Source organism: Chiloscyllium plagiosum, unplaced genomic scaffold (genome assembly GCF_037043375.1).
Source record: "Chiloscyllium plagiosum isolate Xiang-an unplaced genomic scaffold, Cpla_swu_hap1 HiC_scaffold_13, whole genome shotgun sequence".
NCBI classification, from domain to species: Eukaryota; Metazoa; Chordata; class Chondrichthyes; order Orectolobiformes; family Hemiscylliidae; genus Chiloscyllium; species Chiloscyllium plagiosum.
The window spans coordinates 31,083,126-31,100,180 of NW_028270151.1; the positions used below are offsets into that span (position 1 = coordinate 31,083,126).

General features: G+C 37.5%; 1 protein-coding gene across 27 annotated transcripts in view; it reads left to right on the forward strand.

Moving 5' to 3' along the window:
• dlg1b (discs large MAGUK scaffold protein 1b) overlaps positions 1-17,055 on the forward strand; it is a 435,380-nt gene that overhangs the window by 375,758 nt on the left and 42,567 nt on the right. For all 27 annotated transcript variants that reach the window (XM_087993459.1, XM_043702479.2, XM_087993449.1 and 24 more), the window contains 2 exons: positions 4,489-4,603; positions 9,639-9,815. In XM_087993459.1, coding sequence (XP_087849585.1) covers positions 4,489-4,603; positions 9,639-9,815 — 292 coding nt within the window. The remainder of the gene's footprint in view (positions 1-4,488; positions 4,604-9,638; positions 9,816-17,055) is intronic.

The window sequence follows — 17,055 nt, forward strand, 5'->3', positions numbered from 1 at the left end:
AATCACACATGGGTAGGTATTCTGGAAAGATCCCAGCAGGTTGGAAATTGCTAATGTAACATCTCTGTTCAGGACAGGAGGGAACCAGACTAAAAACTGGCCATTTAGCCTCATGTGTATCATAGGGAAAATGATGGAATTCATTATTATGGACATAATAGGATACTTACAAGGTCACAATACAAACACTTAGAGCTAACATGGTTATATAAAAGGGAAATTATGTTTGACTGATTTGCTCATATTCTATTTGAAAGTACCAGGCAAAATGTTAGCTATGCTGTATTTGGATTTCCAAAAGGTATTCAAGAACGGAGATAAGCAGAAAATTAATCAGCTACAGAGTAGTGAAATACGTGGAATTTATTGCCACAGAAGGCTGTGGAGGCCAAGTAATTGAGTATTTTTAAGACTGAGATAGATTGGTTCTTGAGTATCAAGGGTTATGGGGAGAAAGCAAGAGAATGGGGCTTAGAAACTTATCTGCCATGATTGAATGGTGGAGCAGACGCAATGGGCTGAATGGCCTAATTTTTGCTCCTATGTATTATGGTCTTTAGCTTACGTTGCAGGTTATTAAACAGAATAAGAGCTCATGGTGTCGGGGGTTCCACCTTAGCATTGATACTGGATTGGTTAGCTAATGAGAAGCTAAGGGTAGAGATAAATGGGTCAATTTTGGGTTTGCAAGCTGTTACTAGTGGATTGCCACAAGAATCAGTGCTAAGCTTGTGCCTGTGCAACACACATCAAAGATTTGGATGAAAGGACCAAATGTATGCTGACCAAATTTGTTGATGACACAAAGATAGGTAGGAAAGAAAGTTTTCAGGAATACAGTACATAGATTCTATAGAGGGAATTAGGTTAACTCGGCAAAACCTTCTCCAATGCAGTTTAATACAGGGGGATCTGATTTATGAGTGTCTGACTTATGAGCACTCATACTTATGAATGTGATCTCATATAGAGGTGTAATTTTACAGACCCAATGTGAACATTTCTTTTACTTACAAACTGTTCCTTTATGTTGTCCTGCATTGTATTGCAATCTGTGAATGGACTCCAGAATGGAATCTGTTTACAACCCAGGGACTGCCTGTCAACTTTGGGGAGGAAAAGAAAAACAGTGTTGAAGATTTTTTTTTTCTAGAGTGGTATATTTGAAAAGCAAAGAAGTTACCCTAATTTTATGTTGCTTTGATCAGACAACGATACGCATTATATACAGTTGTAAGAGCTGTATTATAGAAAGGGGAAAGGGCTCTGGAGACTATGTATAAATGATTTACAAGCATGATCACTTTTCTCTGATGACTGATCTATTCAAGTTATTTAAAATCGATGTTTGACACAGTAGATGAGCTTCCATTTGCAAGCAGAACAAAATAAAAATCAATTCTTGTACTTCCATGACACTGGGCCAGTCCTGGGGCTCCCTACATATAACTGCTTCACCACAAGAGACCTTCACTGTCATGTCAAAGGCAACCGTAGATGCATTTTAAAAAGTCCTGCCCATGTCTGTAATGACTCATTTTATAATTTTAAAAATAAAATACAAAGTTGTTTTCATAATTATGTACTTTAGAGATTTATGATGGTGATATTGCATAAGTTGGACCTTAAATTTGTTTATTTTTAGCAATGTGGGTCAGTTACTGAACATCCACAAGAGGCTGCCAGCTCATATTTAACACAACAAATAAAATGTTAAACAAAGTGTGAATTATATTACATTATACATGACCAAAGATTGAAAAAGATTTCATTCCAGACAACAGAAGTCAAATTCACATCATTTCTTTTAACCCAGCAATATGCTTAAAAGCACCCAGACTTCAGTGAAGAGTTACCAGTATCTCCAGTCCAAGGCTCCTTGCTCAGATTCGGGCTAGTACAGCTGCAATCTGTTTCCTTTCAGTAAATTCTTGTGCAGTTAAGAATGGCTTTTAGCTCCATCTGGTGTCTCTCCTTGAGACACTCAAAACAAACTGTGAACTAAATACACTACTCCTCAAATTCTCAAAGCCCATTGTGTCCTAACCTTTCATTCTCTGGCATACACCATGCTGACTAACTTTGTAGAATACTCTGTTTCTGGACCTTGTCACTAATCAACAGCAGTTTTTAATCAACAATTTTTATGCACTCCACTGGTGAACTCAACTCTTAAATAATTCATTAAAATGCTTATAAAACAAAGAAGAGCTCCCAATTTCTCCTCATCCCACAAGAACACTCAAAAGTCAAACCAAGTTGTGTCTTCCCCCATACAACAGAAAATAAGTACACTTAGGTGTACATTGCTTTTAACATTGGGATGAATACTGCCTGCCTCTCGCCTTGGCCTTGGGGAAAAAATGATGGATACCACAATGGGAAGCTAAGCAAGGGGGGGCATGACATCTATTTAATTAACTAAAAAGGGTGAAGGATGAGAAACAAACATTTATTGCAGCAGTAGAAGCAAGACTTAATTTTGCTCCTTTAGCAATTCTAGATGCTTGTATTAGCAGTACAAAGAAACTCAAAGTATTTTGTTTGTTTAAATCAGTTTTTTTTCACATGCAAATCACTTGTGCAGCATAAGCTTACTCGAACTTTATGTTTGAGTCCTTATGATTACCTACATTAAAACTTGCATGAAAGTTATCTGTAAATTGATTAGAATATTAAAATTACATCTTTCTAGACATCTCTTCTCAATCATTGGATTTTAACTGATAATTATCCTGTAAACATCAGCCAGGTAATGGAACAATGCATCTCTGTAGAGTCTGGTTGCATCTGTCACGATGTTTTAGTTTCAAGTCTATGACCTCCATTGTGGCATAGAGAATCACTGCTCAGAGCTGCTTGGAACTCTGTGTGCGGTGATCAGATGTTCACATTGACTGTTAATAGAGGAATGAGTGGAATTTCAGGAGCGGTACTGCAAATGATGTATTAAAGGTAATTTAAGGTATTTGTAGTGCCAATGGATTTTGAACTGGGTTCGACAGAAAGCAAGTGAAGTTGTCCATGTGTGAATTTATTTTTTTTAATTTTGGAAGGTATCTTTCTGCAAAACCTGAATCCAGACTCTGTGTAGCTAAAATTAGCAGTTCAGAATTGCAGCAGTTACCCTCTGGAAATACACTTTATGATGTTGGTAATGGTGCTTATTTAGGACAACAGAGAAGAATTCTATTAATTAAAGCCTAAAACAAGTAGTCAGTGATGTGCATCTTAATAATTAAAGTATTGACTGGCATTGGCACTTGCTTAAAATACTGTTTGTATTAAATTCAGGTTTCTTTTCAGGTGTGCTGTTGTATTATTTAAACTTAGTACATCTGGAATTATTTTTGTGATGTGTATTAATCTCTCAAGATTTTGAATTAAGATTAAAGCTGGAAGGTTTGTAGCATGACATTTTTGATCATCTGAAATATCGACAGCTGGTCTGTTCTGTTTTATTCTCTTACTTTAAAATGCTGAGGTTTATTTTGTTAGAAATGCAAGGATTGTGAAGTGTGATTGTTTGCAGTACATACTGTGCACCTTCTAATTACAGAACAATGAGATAATTCAGTGTGGCAACTTGTTTTTCACTTCAATGCTGTTTATATTTGCAATATTAATGCTTGTAATTGTTTGATGTTCAGAATTTTACATCAATTTATTTTGGTCTGTTTTGCCTGGTTCAATGATTTAACATTAGCATTTAGCCCCAGTGTGAAACACGTTGTGTTAAAAGATATGATGAATATGTTCATTGTTAAGTGGAAGTGAGTTACAGGCAATAATTTACTTAAGAAGTTCAGGTAAGCCATGCTGAAGTGATTTATAATTATCTTTGGAGTTCCAAGACTTTAAAATCTTTGAAACTTCTTGTATCACTTGTGTTGTATCACTTGGTTTATACCAAGTCTTATTTTGTCATGTTATTTTGTTGTTGATGGTACTTATTTCTGGTGGCATCGATCAATGTGCTGCACATCTTTAGTGCACTGTAACCTCTTGTAAGATCATTAATAATCCTCTTTTTGTTTAGTTAAACAATGACAAATTTACTATTTAAGCAATTTAGTTTGATGTACTTCACAATGTTTTCATGTAAGTTTTACATGGGGCCCAAGAGCTATCTGGACTGATATATTGTTAATTATGTACGTTGATGGTTGTATTTTCATTTCTGCATAGTGCTGGAATAGAAAATAATCCATCTTTAGAAATACTTTAACTTTGCTTTCACTGCATTGTGTCCTAACCTCTAGACCTGAGGAAGAGTTACATGGAGTTAATGCAGTGCTCCTTGTGCAAATGTATAAGTGAGAATAGCCCCTTGATTAGTTAGTAACTCACCATCCAGTATTAGAACTATTAATTTTGAAAGTAATCATTTTGCTTTTAGAAGAGTTATGATGCGTATATTCATTGCTTAGCTTGGCTAGTAAGTGTGCAAAAGAAATTCACTGATTTTAGGAATTTTTGTTTCTCCAGAATACAGCAGATTTGAAGCCAAAATCCATGATCTACGGGAGCAGATGATGAACAGCAGCATTAGCTCAGGATCAGGGTCGCTGCGCACCAGCCAGAAGCGATCCCTTTATGTCAGGTAAAAACAGGCAAATTAATGCTCTAGTATTGAAAAGAGAGCCCATTGGGTACTGTGCTCTTTAAATTACAAATTGTTCTGGGCTGCTGTACAGTTCCCAATTGATGTTAATCCTTACTTAGCAATCTCAAGGATTCAACCTATTTCTATCCTTATGTATTGAAGGTATCATATGCTTGACATTAAAAGAGGACAGGTATGTCTCAGCATTACATTGCCATACATAAAAATGCAAGATCTCTTTGTAGTTTTCCAATGTCTTTAATGTGTCAGGTTCATTATGAACACTGCATCTTAAATTATTTTCCATTTTATTGTATGTTCTGTAACTATTTTCCAGAAATGGCATCATTACAATTAATTATCTACTTTTTGAATAGACTGCAACACTTGAGTTGAATGCTAGTTTAATGGATGCTTTGAAGGTCATTAAACTCAGGTCTGACACCATCTGTGCAGGGAAACCAGAGTCAACTTTTCAGATCCAGCAACCTTCTACGTTACAGCCAGACCTGCTAGGTTTCCCCAGCAATTTTTTTTAAAGTTTCTTTTGTTTTCTAAAGAGGACTCTGCATATTGGCAGCCATGCCATCAGAGGAATTGGAACAACTAAAATGTACTCCTTGAAAAATAGTCTTGGAATTTATCTATGATCGAAAGAGAATTTATTGAGTATTCTTGGGTTGTACAGAGGAGTGAAAACCATCTTAATGACAGCAACTGCTATTTACAAAACTGAAATACATTTTACACAGCTATTGTACTGATGCAACAGTGGAATTTAAGAACTTGAAATTTTTGTTTGATAAATCAGTAGCCATTTAAAAACTTTAATGGTCTTTTATTCAGAATAAATATATATTATCCGGACTAAATCCAATTATTGATGGCAGATGTTTATATATGAGGCACACAAATCTAACCACATGCAATTTGTTGGGGAAAAGGAGTACCTGGTTTGTCAGCACTGATTTTGTAACGCTTTTCTGATATTTAATAATATCAGAAAAGTCCTGCCAGGATTTGTTTGTGTTATTACTATGTGAATGAACATCTATCAGATTGTTTAGATGGCTACTGACAAACTAAATCACAAACCACTGAAGGAGTGTTCTATCAGAATACATTGTAAAGTAATTAAAACTCTGAAGGTACTTGCAGTTTTCTTTGCAAGTATCCCGAACCAGTTCAGAATCAAAAACTCTGGGGGCCGGCAAGGGCAAGGAGGTGAGAATAAATGTCACTTTTGGTTTGAATATACAGGTTCTTGTTTTGGGGAATTTTATTGTCAGAAGTAAGTGAAAGATAACCAAAGCTGTTGAAACAAACAAACTGCTTTGTATGTTTTATGTGGATGATTGGCTGACTAGTTGGTAAAACCAAATTTAAAACTGATAGCAACAGTTTGTCAGCAAAAAGCAGAAAGAAGCAAACTTAACCTGAATTAGAGAAAGCAGTTTCTCACCTAGTGAATGATAAGTTTCATGATTTTTCTCATGATGATTGAAGGATTAATTATGTAAGTTGCATCATATTTCTCTCATAGTTAGAAATGCCTCTCAATAATAGCATTTGAGTGCAATATTTTTACTGTGTACTAAATGTTGATTTTGAAAGTGTTTCATTTTACAGTGTCATGATGGTATGTAAAATGCCTTTATCTGCTGAATTTTGGCTAACAGCTCTAGGAGTATGTGCAGATGTTGTACTGCTTAAATTAACCCCAACATTAATACAAGATTTCAAGCTTGAAAGGCAATAAAAACATTGATCATAGCTAGTAAAACCTGAATAAGGAAATGTACTTTGAGGCTGGTGTGACAAGATTCCTTGAGAAATAGCAGTATTGGCAAATTAAGTCTATGGCCATGCATGTTGGTTTTGAGACTGTAATTTGAATATCTAACTTTAATCTCTCGCCCAAGAGGTAGGTAAGGGGTAGGGCTTCCCAAACCGATATAGCAATGGCTACCATAGCACTCTGACCAAGTGCTCTCAGTTATACTAAATAGTCCAGTTGTTTGAATAGTTGGCAAGACCTAACTGCCCAATCTAAAAGACCTGAAGCCTTTCTGTAAAAATCTAATGGGAAGGCTGGTGATTTTAGGTTAAAATCTCTGTTTAAATCCTTAACTTCCCAGTGGGCAATCTACATTGCTGTAGATTTGGCTTCACGTGTAGGCCAGACCAGGTAAGGACACCAGATTTTCTTCTGAAAGGACATTCCTGAACCAGATGGATTTTTAAGACAGTTGACAGTGGGTTTTTTAATTCCAGATTTTTATTTTAATTCAAATTTCACGATCTGCTATGATGGGAATGGAACCTTCTCCTTTGAATGTTAACCTGGGTTTCTGGGTTACTAGCCTACTGACAATACCACTGCAACACCATCTCCCCAACTAATGTCAAGTAACCCTCTTTACCTTTAAAAAGGTGAAGATAGTCTTTCTACAAAAATAGCTGCTGGAAGTCTTGGGCAAACAGGTGATGGAAGGTGCTGTCACTGTCTAACCATTCCCCTTCTGCCCACTTCTCCAACCAGTTTCTTGAGCCCCTTGTATTTTCTGTAATAGATTTTTCAAGCATAGCACCAAAGTACTTTTGGAGATTCCTTTCTGATATTTGTCAAAGAAACCACCAGGCTTGGGAAATTAAGCAGTGGCTCAGTGTACCCAATTTGTGTTTGAAATCCTATAGGATAGGTTGAAACAGATCAATGTTTTGAGATGCAGGGCAAAAATTAGTTAAAATGTAATTCTCCTCAACTGATCCCTGTACTTCATAATGAGCGAATTCGTGAGTTCCTTCTATCTGGTACTTCCAAGTCATTTTTAGTTTTAATATTAAATATCCAGAGAAGAATGATTCTATCATGTTAAACTATCTTCACTTTGTCTTGGATATTATGGTAATAAAGAGTCTCAAGTCTGGAAAATGGAAAGGAACAGTTTAACTCAACCATTTGTCTATGCATGATGATGACTCCAAGCACTCTTAAACTGAGTAGGAAGGAAAGCTTTATACATCCTTGAACTGTTTTTTAAAAAAAGTGAGCATTAATGTAAATGGACAAGCTAGTTATAATTTTGTATTTGCTTTTTATTTTATTTCGTTGTCTATTTGAGGTGAAATTAACAAGGGGTTGTAAACACAGAAAACTAGTATTCAAATGATGATTTTGTAGATTCAATAACAAGATTGCTGAAGCAGACAGGGTTTAAGCTTTTAAACTTTATGCATGTTAAATTGGCTGTCTTGGTGCCATGATGCATTTTGAGTGAAGATTGAATTTAAGTAAAATGGGGTGTAGAAATCTTGTCTCTGCGTACACAAATTAAGAACAGTAGTAGGCTATTCACCTCTTGAGCCTGCTCTGCCATTCAATAAGATCATAGCTAATCTGAATATTCCACATTCCTTCCAACCCTGACTTATATGGCATCTGTCTACCTCTGTCTTAAAAATAATCAAAGACTCTGCTTCCATGCCTTTTGAGAAAGTGTGCGTTCCAAAATTTTACAACCCTTTGTGAGACAATGTCCCAGTACCTCTGCTTTAAATTAACGACCCCTTACTTTTAAATAGTGAACCCCAGCTCTAAGTTCTCCCACAAGTGGAAATATTCTTTCCACATCAACACTATCCTGACTCCACAGAATTTCGTGCTTCAATCAAGTTGCCTCTTACCCTTTAAAACTCAGTTGGATACGAGTCAAGCCTGTCCAATCTTTACAAATAAGACAACTTGACCATTTTGGACATTAGTCCAGTAAAACTCTGAATTGCTTCCATCATCTTTATATCCATCATAAAATAAGGCAACCAATAATGCACGTAGTACTAGAGATGTGACCTCACTTTTACCCTGTAAAACTGAAGCATAACCTCCCTACTTTTGCAATTCATTTCTCTCTCAATAAATAATAATGTTTTACCAGCTTTCTTAATTCGTTTCTGTACCTGTGGGGTCAGTTAGCTGGACTGCTGCTTTGCAATGCAGTGATGCCATCAGTGTGGGTTCAATTTCTGCACTGGCTAGGGTTGCTATAAAGGACTCTCCTTCTCATCCTTTCCTCTGGCTGAAGCAGGTGACCCTCAGCTAAACCACCACCAATCATATCTCTGTAATGAGGGAGCAGCCCTGTGGCTTGGTAGGACCCTCACATTAACCTTTGTGATTCGTGTACTCAACACCCACTGCATCTACAATCTCTCATCACTTAAATAATACACTTTTTTTGTTGTACCTACTAAAATTTGATAATTTCATATTTTTCCACATTGTTTTCCATTTGCCACAGTATTGTCCACTCAGTTAGCCTGTCTACATATATCCTCTTCAAAGGTTACTTTTTTTACCTAGCTTTGTGTCATCAGCAATTTAGCAACCCTACATTGAATCCCTTCATCCAGGCCATTCGGATAAATGATAAAACATTGGGGTGCAGCACTGATCCCTACAGCTCACCACTTGTTCCATGTTGCCAACCAGAAGGTAACCCATTTAAGCCTACTGTTCCTTGTCAGCTCGCCAGTCTTCTACCAATGCCAGTATGCTATTCCCTCAGCATGAGCTTATGTTTTCCAAAATAGTTATTGATTTTGTATCTTATCAAATGCCTTCTGGAAATCTCCTAGTAAATGATAAGTCAGAGCTGAAACAAAAACAAAAACATAGAGGAATTGGAATCAAAAATGGACAGATATTTGTAAGTTTGCAAAAATGGAAACACAAAAGTTGATCGAGAGAATATCAACAGGGCCATCAATCAAAAATGCAGCTGCCAATTTAAATGCACCAGTTTGCCAGTCTTTGGTTTTCATACTCTTGCTATCTTTGCTTTTTAATAAATGTATTAAGTTACATGTTTACCTGTTGTCTTCAGTTTTGATGAATATATGCATATCAAGTAACAAATACTTTTGCAGAACTTTGTGTTTTTACTACAATATCTATTATGTCTAACATAGGTGGAAAGTTTTATGATGAATTGTAATTGGTTTTATGTTCTCTCTACAATGTTCCAATTAGAGCCTTGTTCGATTATGACAAGACCAAAGACAGCGGTCTCCCAAGCCAAGGCCTTAATTTCAGTTTTGGTGACATCCTGCACGTGATCAATGCATCAGATGATGAGTGGTGGCAGGCTCGACAGGTAACGCCAGACGGTGAGAGTGAAGAAATTGGAGTCATCCCAAGCAAAAGGAGGTGATCACCTTTTCTCAAGCTCAAGTTTTAACCTTCAGTTAGAGTTTTTTTAAATGCAAGTGTGCTCTTTAACTGCAAGGACTGCTTGGCACTTACTGTTAAAATTTTTAAAGAACTGTTTGGCACATTATAAAGTAATGCAGTACACTATTCCTGCTTTTGATGTTAAGAGGAGGTGTAAGAAGCTGATAGTTTGAAGGTTAAACAAATACCTTAAGTCTTCAAAGTTGCAAAACTATATTGTATGATGGTGCACTGGTATCCCAATCTGCTGATCTGCTATGTAGAAGAGGGTTTAAATGGATTCTATTGACCTCAATCTTTTTTTTTAAACTTTGATCCTACTTTTGGTTCTGTTTTATATCCTGAATGTCCGGACCTTCCACAGTGTGACATATTGGTGTCCATTGGGTACAGAAATAACTTAGTCAGCAAGGTAGATATATGGAAAGGTATGTCGTCAGCTGGGAGAATGATATGGGATGAGCCTGGGTTGAGGCTTTTAAGCTCACAAACAAAACACTTCAAATGTAAGCTGAATCTGGAATGCACATAGAGGAGACATGAGCTACTTAGCTCCACAAAGACACCATGATAGTGCACGTAGAAGTAGAAACTTGTTAATGTTACAGGAAGATATTTTCTGTAAAAGGAAACCTGTTTGTATTTTCAAGGGACGTGGTCACTGGACACGGGCATATCAGGAGCTTGATTAGCCTTTCATTGGGAAGCATTTATCTTAACAGCAGGCCCAGCCTTCGAATGAAATATCAGTACTATAATTGTCCATACTGTTCATGGCCATGTGAAAAATGGTATGCCACAGTGCATCTAACAATTTAAATAATCCTTTGTTGACCAGTCTCTCCTGCTGTATCCTGTGTGCAGCACAACCTTTGCCTTTTTTGGACTCCTAATTATCTCCATGTTGAGTGTCACTTGAAATACTATAACATAATTTAGTATATAGAAATACTACAAATAAACATTATTAGTAAAAGTGAACAGTGATTGTGATATACTCTAGACACTCGCATAAAAATCTGTATGAAATAATATAGTTTGATAATTCACTTTGAAACTTTATAATATCAAATAATTGACATCACATCACATTAGCAAGCTAAACTCAGTATCATCAATGCTATTACATCCTGTAGCTCGGAATCCAAAGTTGGATTCTGCACAAATCTAATAAGGTCATAGGAAGTGACCTATTTTTTGACATTGTCTTAATTATTTCAGCTTGTGTATAATGACACTGACTGTTATAATGGGAAGGCTATATAAAGGTGGAGTAGGCCATTAATCCAACACAACCATCTCAAACCTTTTATGCTATGAATTGAGTTCATATATTTTTATATTGTGAATATTCAAGCTTATTCACAATTAGGAGCAAAGAAAGAGGATTACAGTGACAACTCCAGTGCATCTCCTCGAATCTAATCAGAAATGGTGAAAAAGGGCTCAAAAAAATAGTTTTTAAAGCCCAGATTTTGTCTATGCATTTAAAATCAAGTCAGTCTTCCCTGAGTCAAAATGAGTTGAATCCTTAACCTTGAGAATGTGTTGTGATGCAAGATGTGTGGCATATATATTTTAATACCATCTACTTTTGAGTTTGGATTTTTGAATTGGAGCAGAGTGCCACAGGGATTGGTGCAGAGTCCATTGTTATTTGTCATTTACACAAGTGATTTAGATGAGAATTTAGAAGGTATAGTTTGTAAGTTTTCTGTGTGTCTGAAGGGTTTTAATGATGAACTTGTAAGTATTGCTGTAGACCTGGTGGTTTCTTTTAAAATACAATGTGAGAGAAAGACTGAATAAAAATCGAAAGAATGGTGGATGCTGGAAATCAGAAACAAAAACTGAAGTTGCTAGAAAGGCAGCACCTGTGGAGAGAAAGCAGAGTTGACATTTTGGGTTGTGACCCTTCCTCAGAACTGCTTGACCTACTTATCCTTTCCTGCAATTTCTGTTTTTTTTTGAGAGAGAGAGACTTCCTGAAGATTTATGGGTTTTGATAACATTGGGAGAATTTTACCAGCAAATAAGGTAAACAATGTCCATGCGGCTTCAATTTAAAAAGTTACAGATTAATTGTTTTCATTTGGGGGAAAAAGCCATAGCTGGGCATATTTATTTTTAAAAATTGTGCATTTCTGTTGGGTTCTTGACTGGAGCTGGATATGTAAAGAGTGAAGTTAGATTAGGATTCTTAAAAATTGGTTACCTTAGTGGAAGGAGTTTAATACACATTCCAGACCAAATATTTTGATTGAAATCTTGAAGGGAGTATTTGAAGGTGAGCGAGTTTAAATTCAGTGGCATGGAAACTCCATGAAGAGACTAAAAGATTTTCAAGACTGGAAGTTGAAACTACAGTTCAGTTAAGACTTTTAGAGGTGATAGAGATGGGCATTTTGTCTCGTTGGAGTAATGTAAAGGAGTGCTTCTGAGACTAATGGCATTAAAGTTTTGCCGTGTGTTTTGAAATCTTTAAATTTGTATGGTAAATAAGTTGTTTGATTTATTCTATTCTAATTTATCTTAATTTATTTTGTGTAAGAAACTTGTATTTCATTGTTTCAACCAAATGTGCAACATTGCATGCAAAGCACCTGTTTAAAACCAGAAAAGTACAAAATAATGTGCCATAGTTTAAAAGAAGCTTCAGGGAAATGCCTGAGAACTACAGACCAGCGAGCCTAGCATCTGGTGGATAAGTTGTTAGAGGGGATTCTGAGAAATAGGATCTACAAACATTTGGAAAGGCAAGGACTCATTTGGGATAGTCAGCATGGTTTTGTGCAAGGGAAATAATGTCTCATGAATTTGATTAAGATTTTTGAAGGGGTGACCAAAACAATAGTTGAGGGCAATACAGTAGATGTTGTCTAGATGGACTTCAGCAAGGCCTTTGACAAGATACTGCATGGTAGCTTATTGAATAAGGTTAAATCTCAGGGATCCAGGGAGAGCTAGCCAACTGGAAACAAAATTGGTTTGATGGTAGGAGACAGAGGGTGGTGGTAGAGGGTTGTTTTTCAGACTGGAGGCCTGTGACCAGCCGTGTGCAACAGGACTTGGTGCTGGGTCCACTGTTATTTGTCATTGAAATAAGTGATTTGGATGAGAATTTGGGAAGTATCCAAGTTTGTGGATGCCACCATGGTTGGTAGTATAGTGGAGAGTGAAGACCACCTTCGGCATGCTTGCATTCATCAGTCAGAGCAGGGAATACGGGACTTGGGATGTCTTGTTGCAGCTGTACAAGATGGTGAGGCCATATTTGGAGTACTAAGTGCAGTTCTGGTCACTCTACTGTAGAAATCGTGCAGAAAAGATTTACTTGGATTCTACCTGGACTGGAAGGTTTGGGCTATATGGGAAAGTTGGACAGGCTAGAACATTTTTCCATGGAGCATAGAAGACTGAGGTGTGACCTCCTAAAGGTCTATAAAATCATGAGGCATAGATAAGGTATATAGCCACTGGTAGGGGAGTTTGAAAATTAGAGGGGAGAGAAACAAAAGGATCCAGAGCGGTAGTTTTCTCATACACAGGATGGTGAGTGCCCGGAACTGGCTGTCAGAGGTAGTGCTTTAAGCAAGTACAATTTTGTCATTTAAGAAACATTTGAAACCGGTACATGAATGGGATAGGTATGGAAGGATATGGACAAGTTGGGTCGCAGGGCCTGTTTTCTTGCAGTGTACCTGTCTGACTCTGTGATACATTAAACCAGATTTCAGTCTGGGATATGACTTGTCCAGTCAAACATTAGCAAGACTGATAGTTGTGAGTAAGTTTTCAAACAAATACCCCACAGAAAATCTAAATTTGAAATTACTGTCTCTTTTAAATAGACAGCAAGCTGTCCTTCCCGGGAAAGAAAAGACTAGTAAATTTTTCAAATGTGACCTCATCAAACGTAAATAGGGATGAATGCAACTGATACACAGTGGTTACAAGAGAGATGCAATTCCAGTTGCAGTTAGTGTATTTGATTTATATGATGAAAGAGCAGTCTGCAGAAGTTAGTAATTCTAGATGTTAAAGGTGTAAGTTGTGTTGTATATTAACCCTTGAATACAAGTGAGGTTTCTCCCCCTTTATATTTAAATATTTCGTTGTGGGCCCCACTTGTGGAAAGCACCAGGTTTATATAAACCACAATAGTTACATGATTAATTAGTATAACTTAAGTCAGTTAAATCAGCATTTTGTAGTGGTGTCAGCGATTTTATTTCCATTTAGACAATGTTGTAAAACAACACAAATTCATACCTTGATTAGCTGTTCAGAGTGGATGACGGTAAATCATTTATTTGCAGTTTCTTGATGTTACGTTTTGTCGCAAAGCTGGTCCCTTTTTGTAAAAGCTGTTCCTTTTCTCAAGGATATTGTGTCCTTGGTTTATTTCAGAGGGATCGTAAACATCTCCCAGTGCCAACTAGACTGGTTTGGTGTAGAGATTAAAGAGTATTGAGAGGCCTTTTTATTTATATGTAAACAGATGAGACTTCAGGCCAAAGTAGTCATCTTTTAGAAGTGACCTGTATAATGAAAGGGGAGTGGTCAGCTCTCGAGCTGAACAGTTCAGTCCAAAACTAATTGGGAGCTCAGTGGACTGCGTGAAAAGGCTGTCTTTCTTTCTGCCCTTCTAACTTCAACCTGTAAGCACCTGTTCATATTTTGTTTACTGGTTTTTAAGGGGGTTTGCTTATTGGGATTGTTGTGTATTTTCGCAACAGCGCAATTAAGCCTAGTTTGGGTAAACTGAGTTCTGGAGGGGTTCTTTATTCTGTTCTTTGTGTTTCATTGTGTAATTTTGTGATTTTCGTCTGTTTTAAAATCTGGTAATCAATCTTGCTAACTCACTCTGGGTAATTTTTACTTTCACTGTACACTTATCGAAACAAATTGCAAAATTATGGTCTGGGCTGCCTGGCCTAGTCCATAACAGACTTGGGGCCCTTTGCAGGATTTTAAAAAGTGAGTGTCAGGTGCTAGTGTCTTTATTTTGGGTGCTGGTTTGATTGGGTAGCCTACTTGGGATAGTAATGGCTCCTTCAGTCGCCAAAAGTTTTCTGAATGTGGATGTGGTGACTTGGAAGTTTTGTAAAAGATGAATAAGACCAGGCTGCAGGAATGAGCAGAGAAGCTCGAATTAGAACTGCCTGCTTCTGGGAAGAAAGAGATAATTACAGAAGTAGCTCAGCATTTAAACTTGCTGGAGAAACCATCAGAATTCTTTTTAGATTTTTTTTTAGATTACTTAGTGTGGAAACAGGCTCTTCGGCCAACAAGTCCACACCGACCTGCCGAAGCGCAACCCACCCAGACCCATTCCCCTACATTTACCCCTTCACCTAATTTGATTGCAAATGAAGCAGCTTGAGTTAGAGGTGAGAGATGGGGGTGGCACGGTGGCTCAATGATTAGCACTGCTGCCTCACAGCACCAGAGACCTGGGTTCGATTCCCATCTTGGGTGACTGTCCATGTCGATTTAGCACGTTCTCCCCGCGGCTGCGTGGGTTTCCTCTGGGTGCTCTGGTTTCCTCCCAGGTGCAAAGATGTGTAGGTCAGGTGAATTGGTCATGCTAAATTGCCCATAGTGTTTGGTGTATTAGTCAGGCGTAAATATGGAGTAGGGGAATGGGTCTGGGTGGGTTACTCTTCAGAGTGTCAGTGTGGACTTGTTGAGCCAAAGGGCCTGTTTTGGTACTGTAGGGAATCTAATCTAATAAGGAAAGGGCAGCAGAAATGAAATAGTTTGAGTTACGATTAAAAGCAGAAGAGAGGGAAAAAGAGAGAGCAGAGAAAGAAAAAACTGACACTTAAAAAGAAAAGTCAGCTTAAAAGGCTGAAAGTAGGCTTAGTGAGGATGAGCATGCCCCTGGTAGTCAGAAACTGAGTGAGAAACTGTCTAAGTATGTTCAAGCATTGCCTAAATTTGATGAGGAAGATATGAAAACTTTTTTCATCTCATTTGAAAAGGTGGCTAAACAAGTGGCCAGTGGCAATGTGGGTTTTGTTGATCCAAACGAAACTTGTAGTTGAAGTATTTGTGTCATTATCAGAGGAAGTATCTGGAGAGTATGACGTGGTGAAAAAAGCCATTTTAAATGCATATGAGTTTGTACCAGAAGCCTATAGACAATGTTTCAGGAATCCAAGGAGAGATCCTGGTCAAACCTATATTGAGTTTGAAAGGATCAAACAGTGTAATTTTAATAGATGGATAAGAGCTTTAAAAATCGAGCAAACTTGTGATGCCTTTAGGGAGGTAATTATTTTGGAGGAATTCAAAAGTTCGCTGTCTGAAGAAGTGTGAACTCATGTGGAAGAGCAGAGTGTTAAAACAACAAGGTTAGCAGCTAAAGTGGTTGATGATTATGAGCTGGACCATAAAACTCAGTTTGGCTTCCAGAATCAATTTCAGTTCCATGAGGGATAGAAACTGGGGCAAAGAGATATCCTCACATGGAAAGGGAAAGGTAGATCTCAGTGAAGATCATAAGGATAATTTACCACAGGGTAAAAAAGAAACCCTTGAAGGGGACAAAGAAGTTAAAAAGCTCAGGTGTTTTCATTGTAATAAAGTAGGCCACATGAAATCACCGTGTTGGTGGGCTAGGAGAAAGTCAGATGTAGGAAAACAAGACAAGCCTGGAAGTTTTGTTGGACTAGTAACAAAAAGTACAAAGGAAGTTAGACAACTGCCTCAGAGTATACAAGGTGATCAGAGGTTGAATAAGGAGGAAGTTCCAGATCTGCTTAAAAAATATACATGTAAGTTTGTGCACACAGGCCAGGAGCAGGAGGTAAGGAAGTTACAATGTTAAGGGACACAGAATCCTCTCAGTCTGTAATGCTGAAGGATGAGGAGATATGTGCTCCTGAGGGACTATTGCAGAAAAGGTACTGGTAACAGATATTCATGGTGAGCCAAAAAGTGCTCAATTGTGCAAAGTGAAGTTCGAGAGTCCAAAGAAGAGTGGAGAATTTGTGGTAGGAGTACTGGACAAACTCTCAGCACCAAGAATACAATTTGTCCTTGCAAATGATATAGCTGATTCACTGGTAGGTGTGTCACCTACTCTAGTTGGAAAGTTAGTGGAGATGCAGGCAACTGAAGAAGTGAAGGATCTTTATTCAGGAATTTACGTTGTTTGTGTGGTCACAAGATCACGGGCACAAATTGAAGCACGAGATCAAAAGGAAGC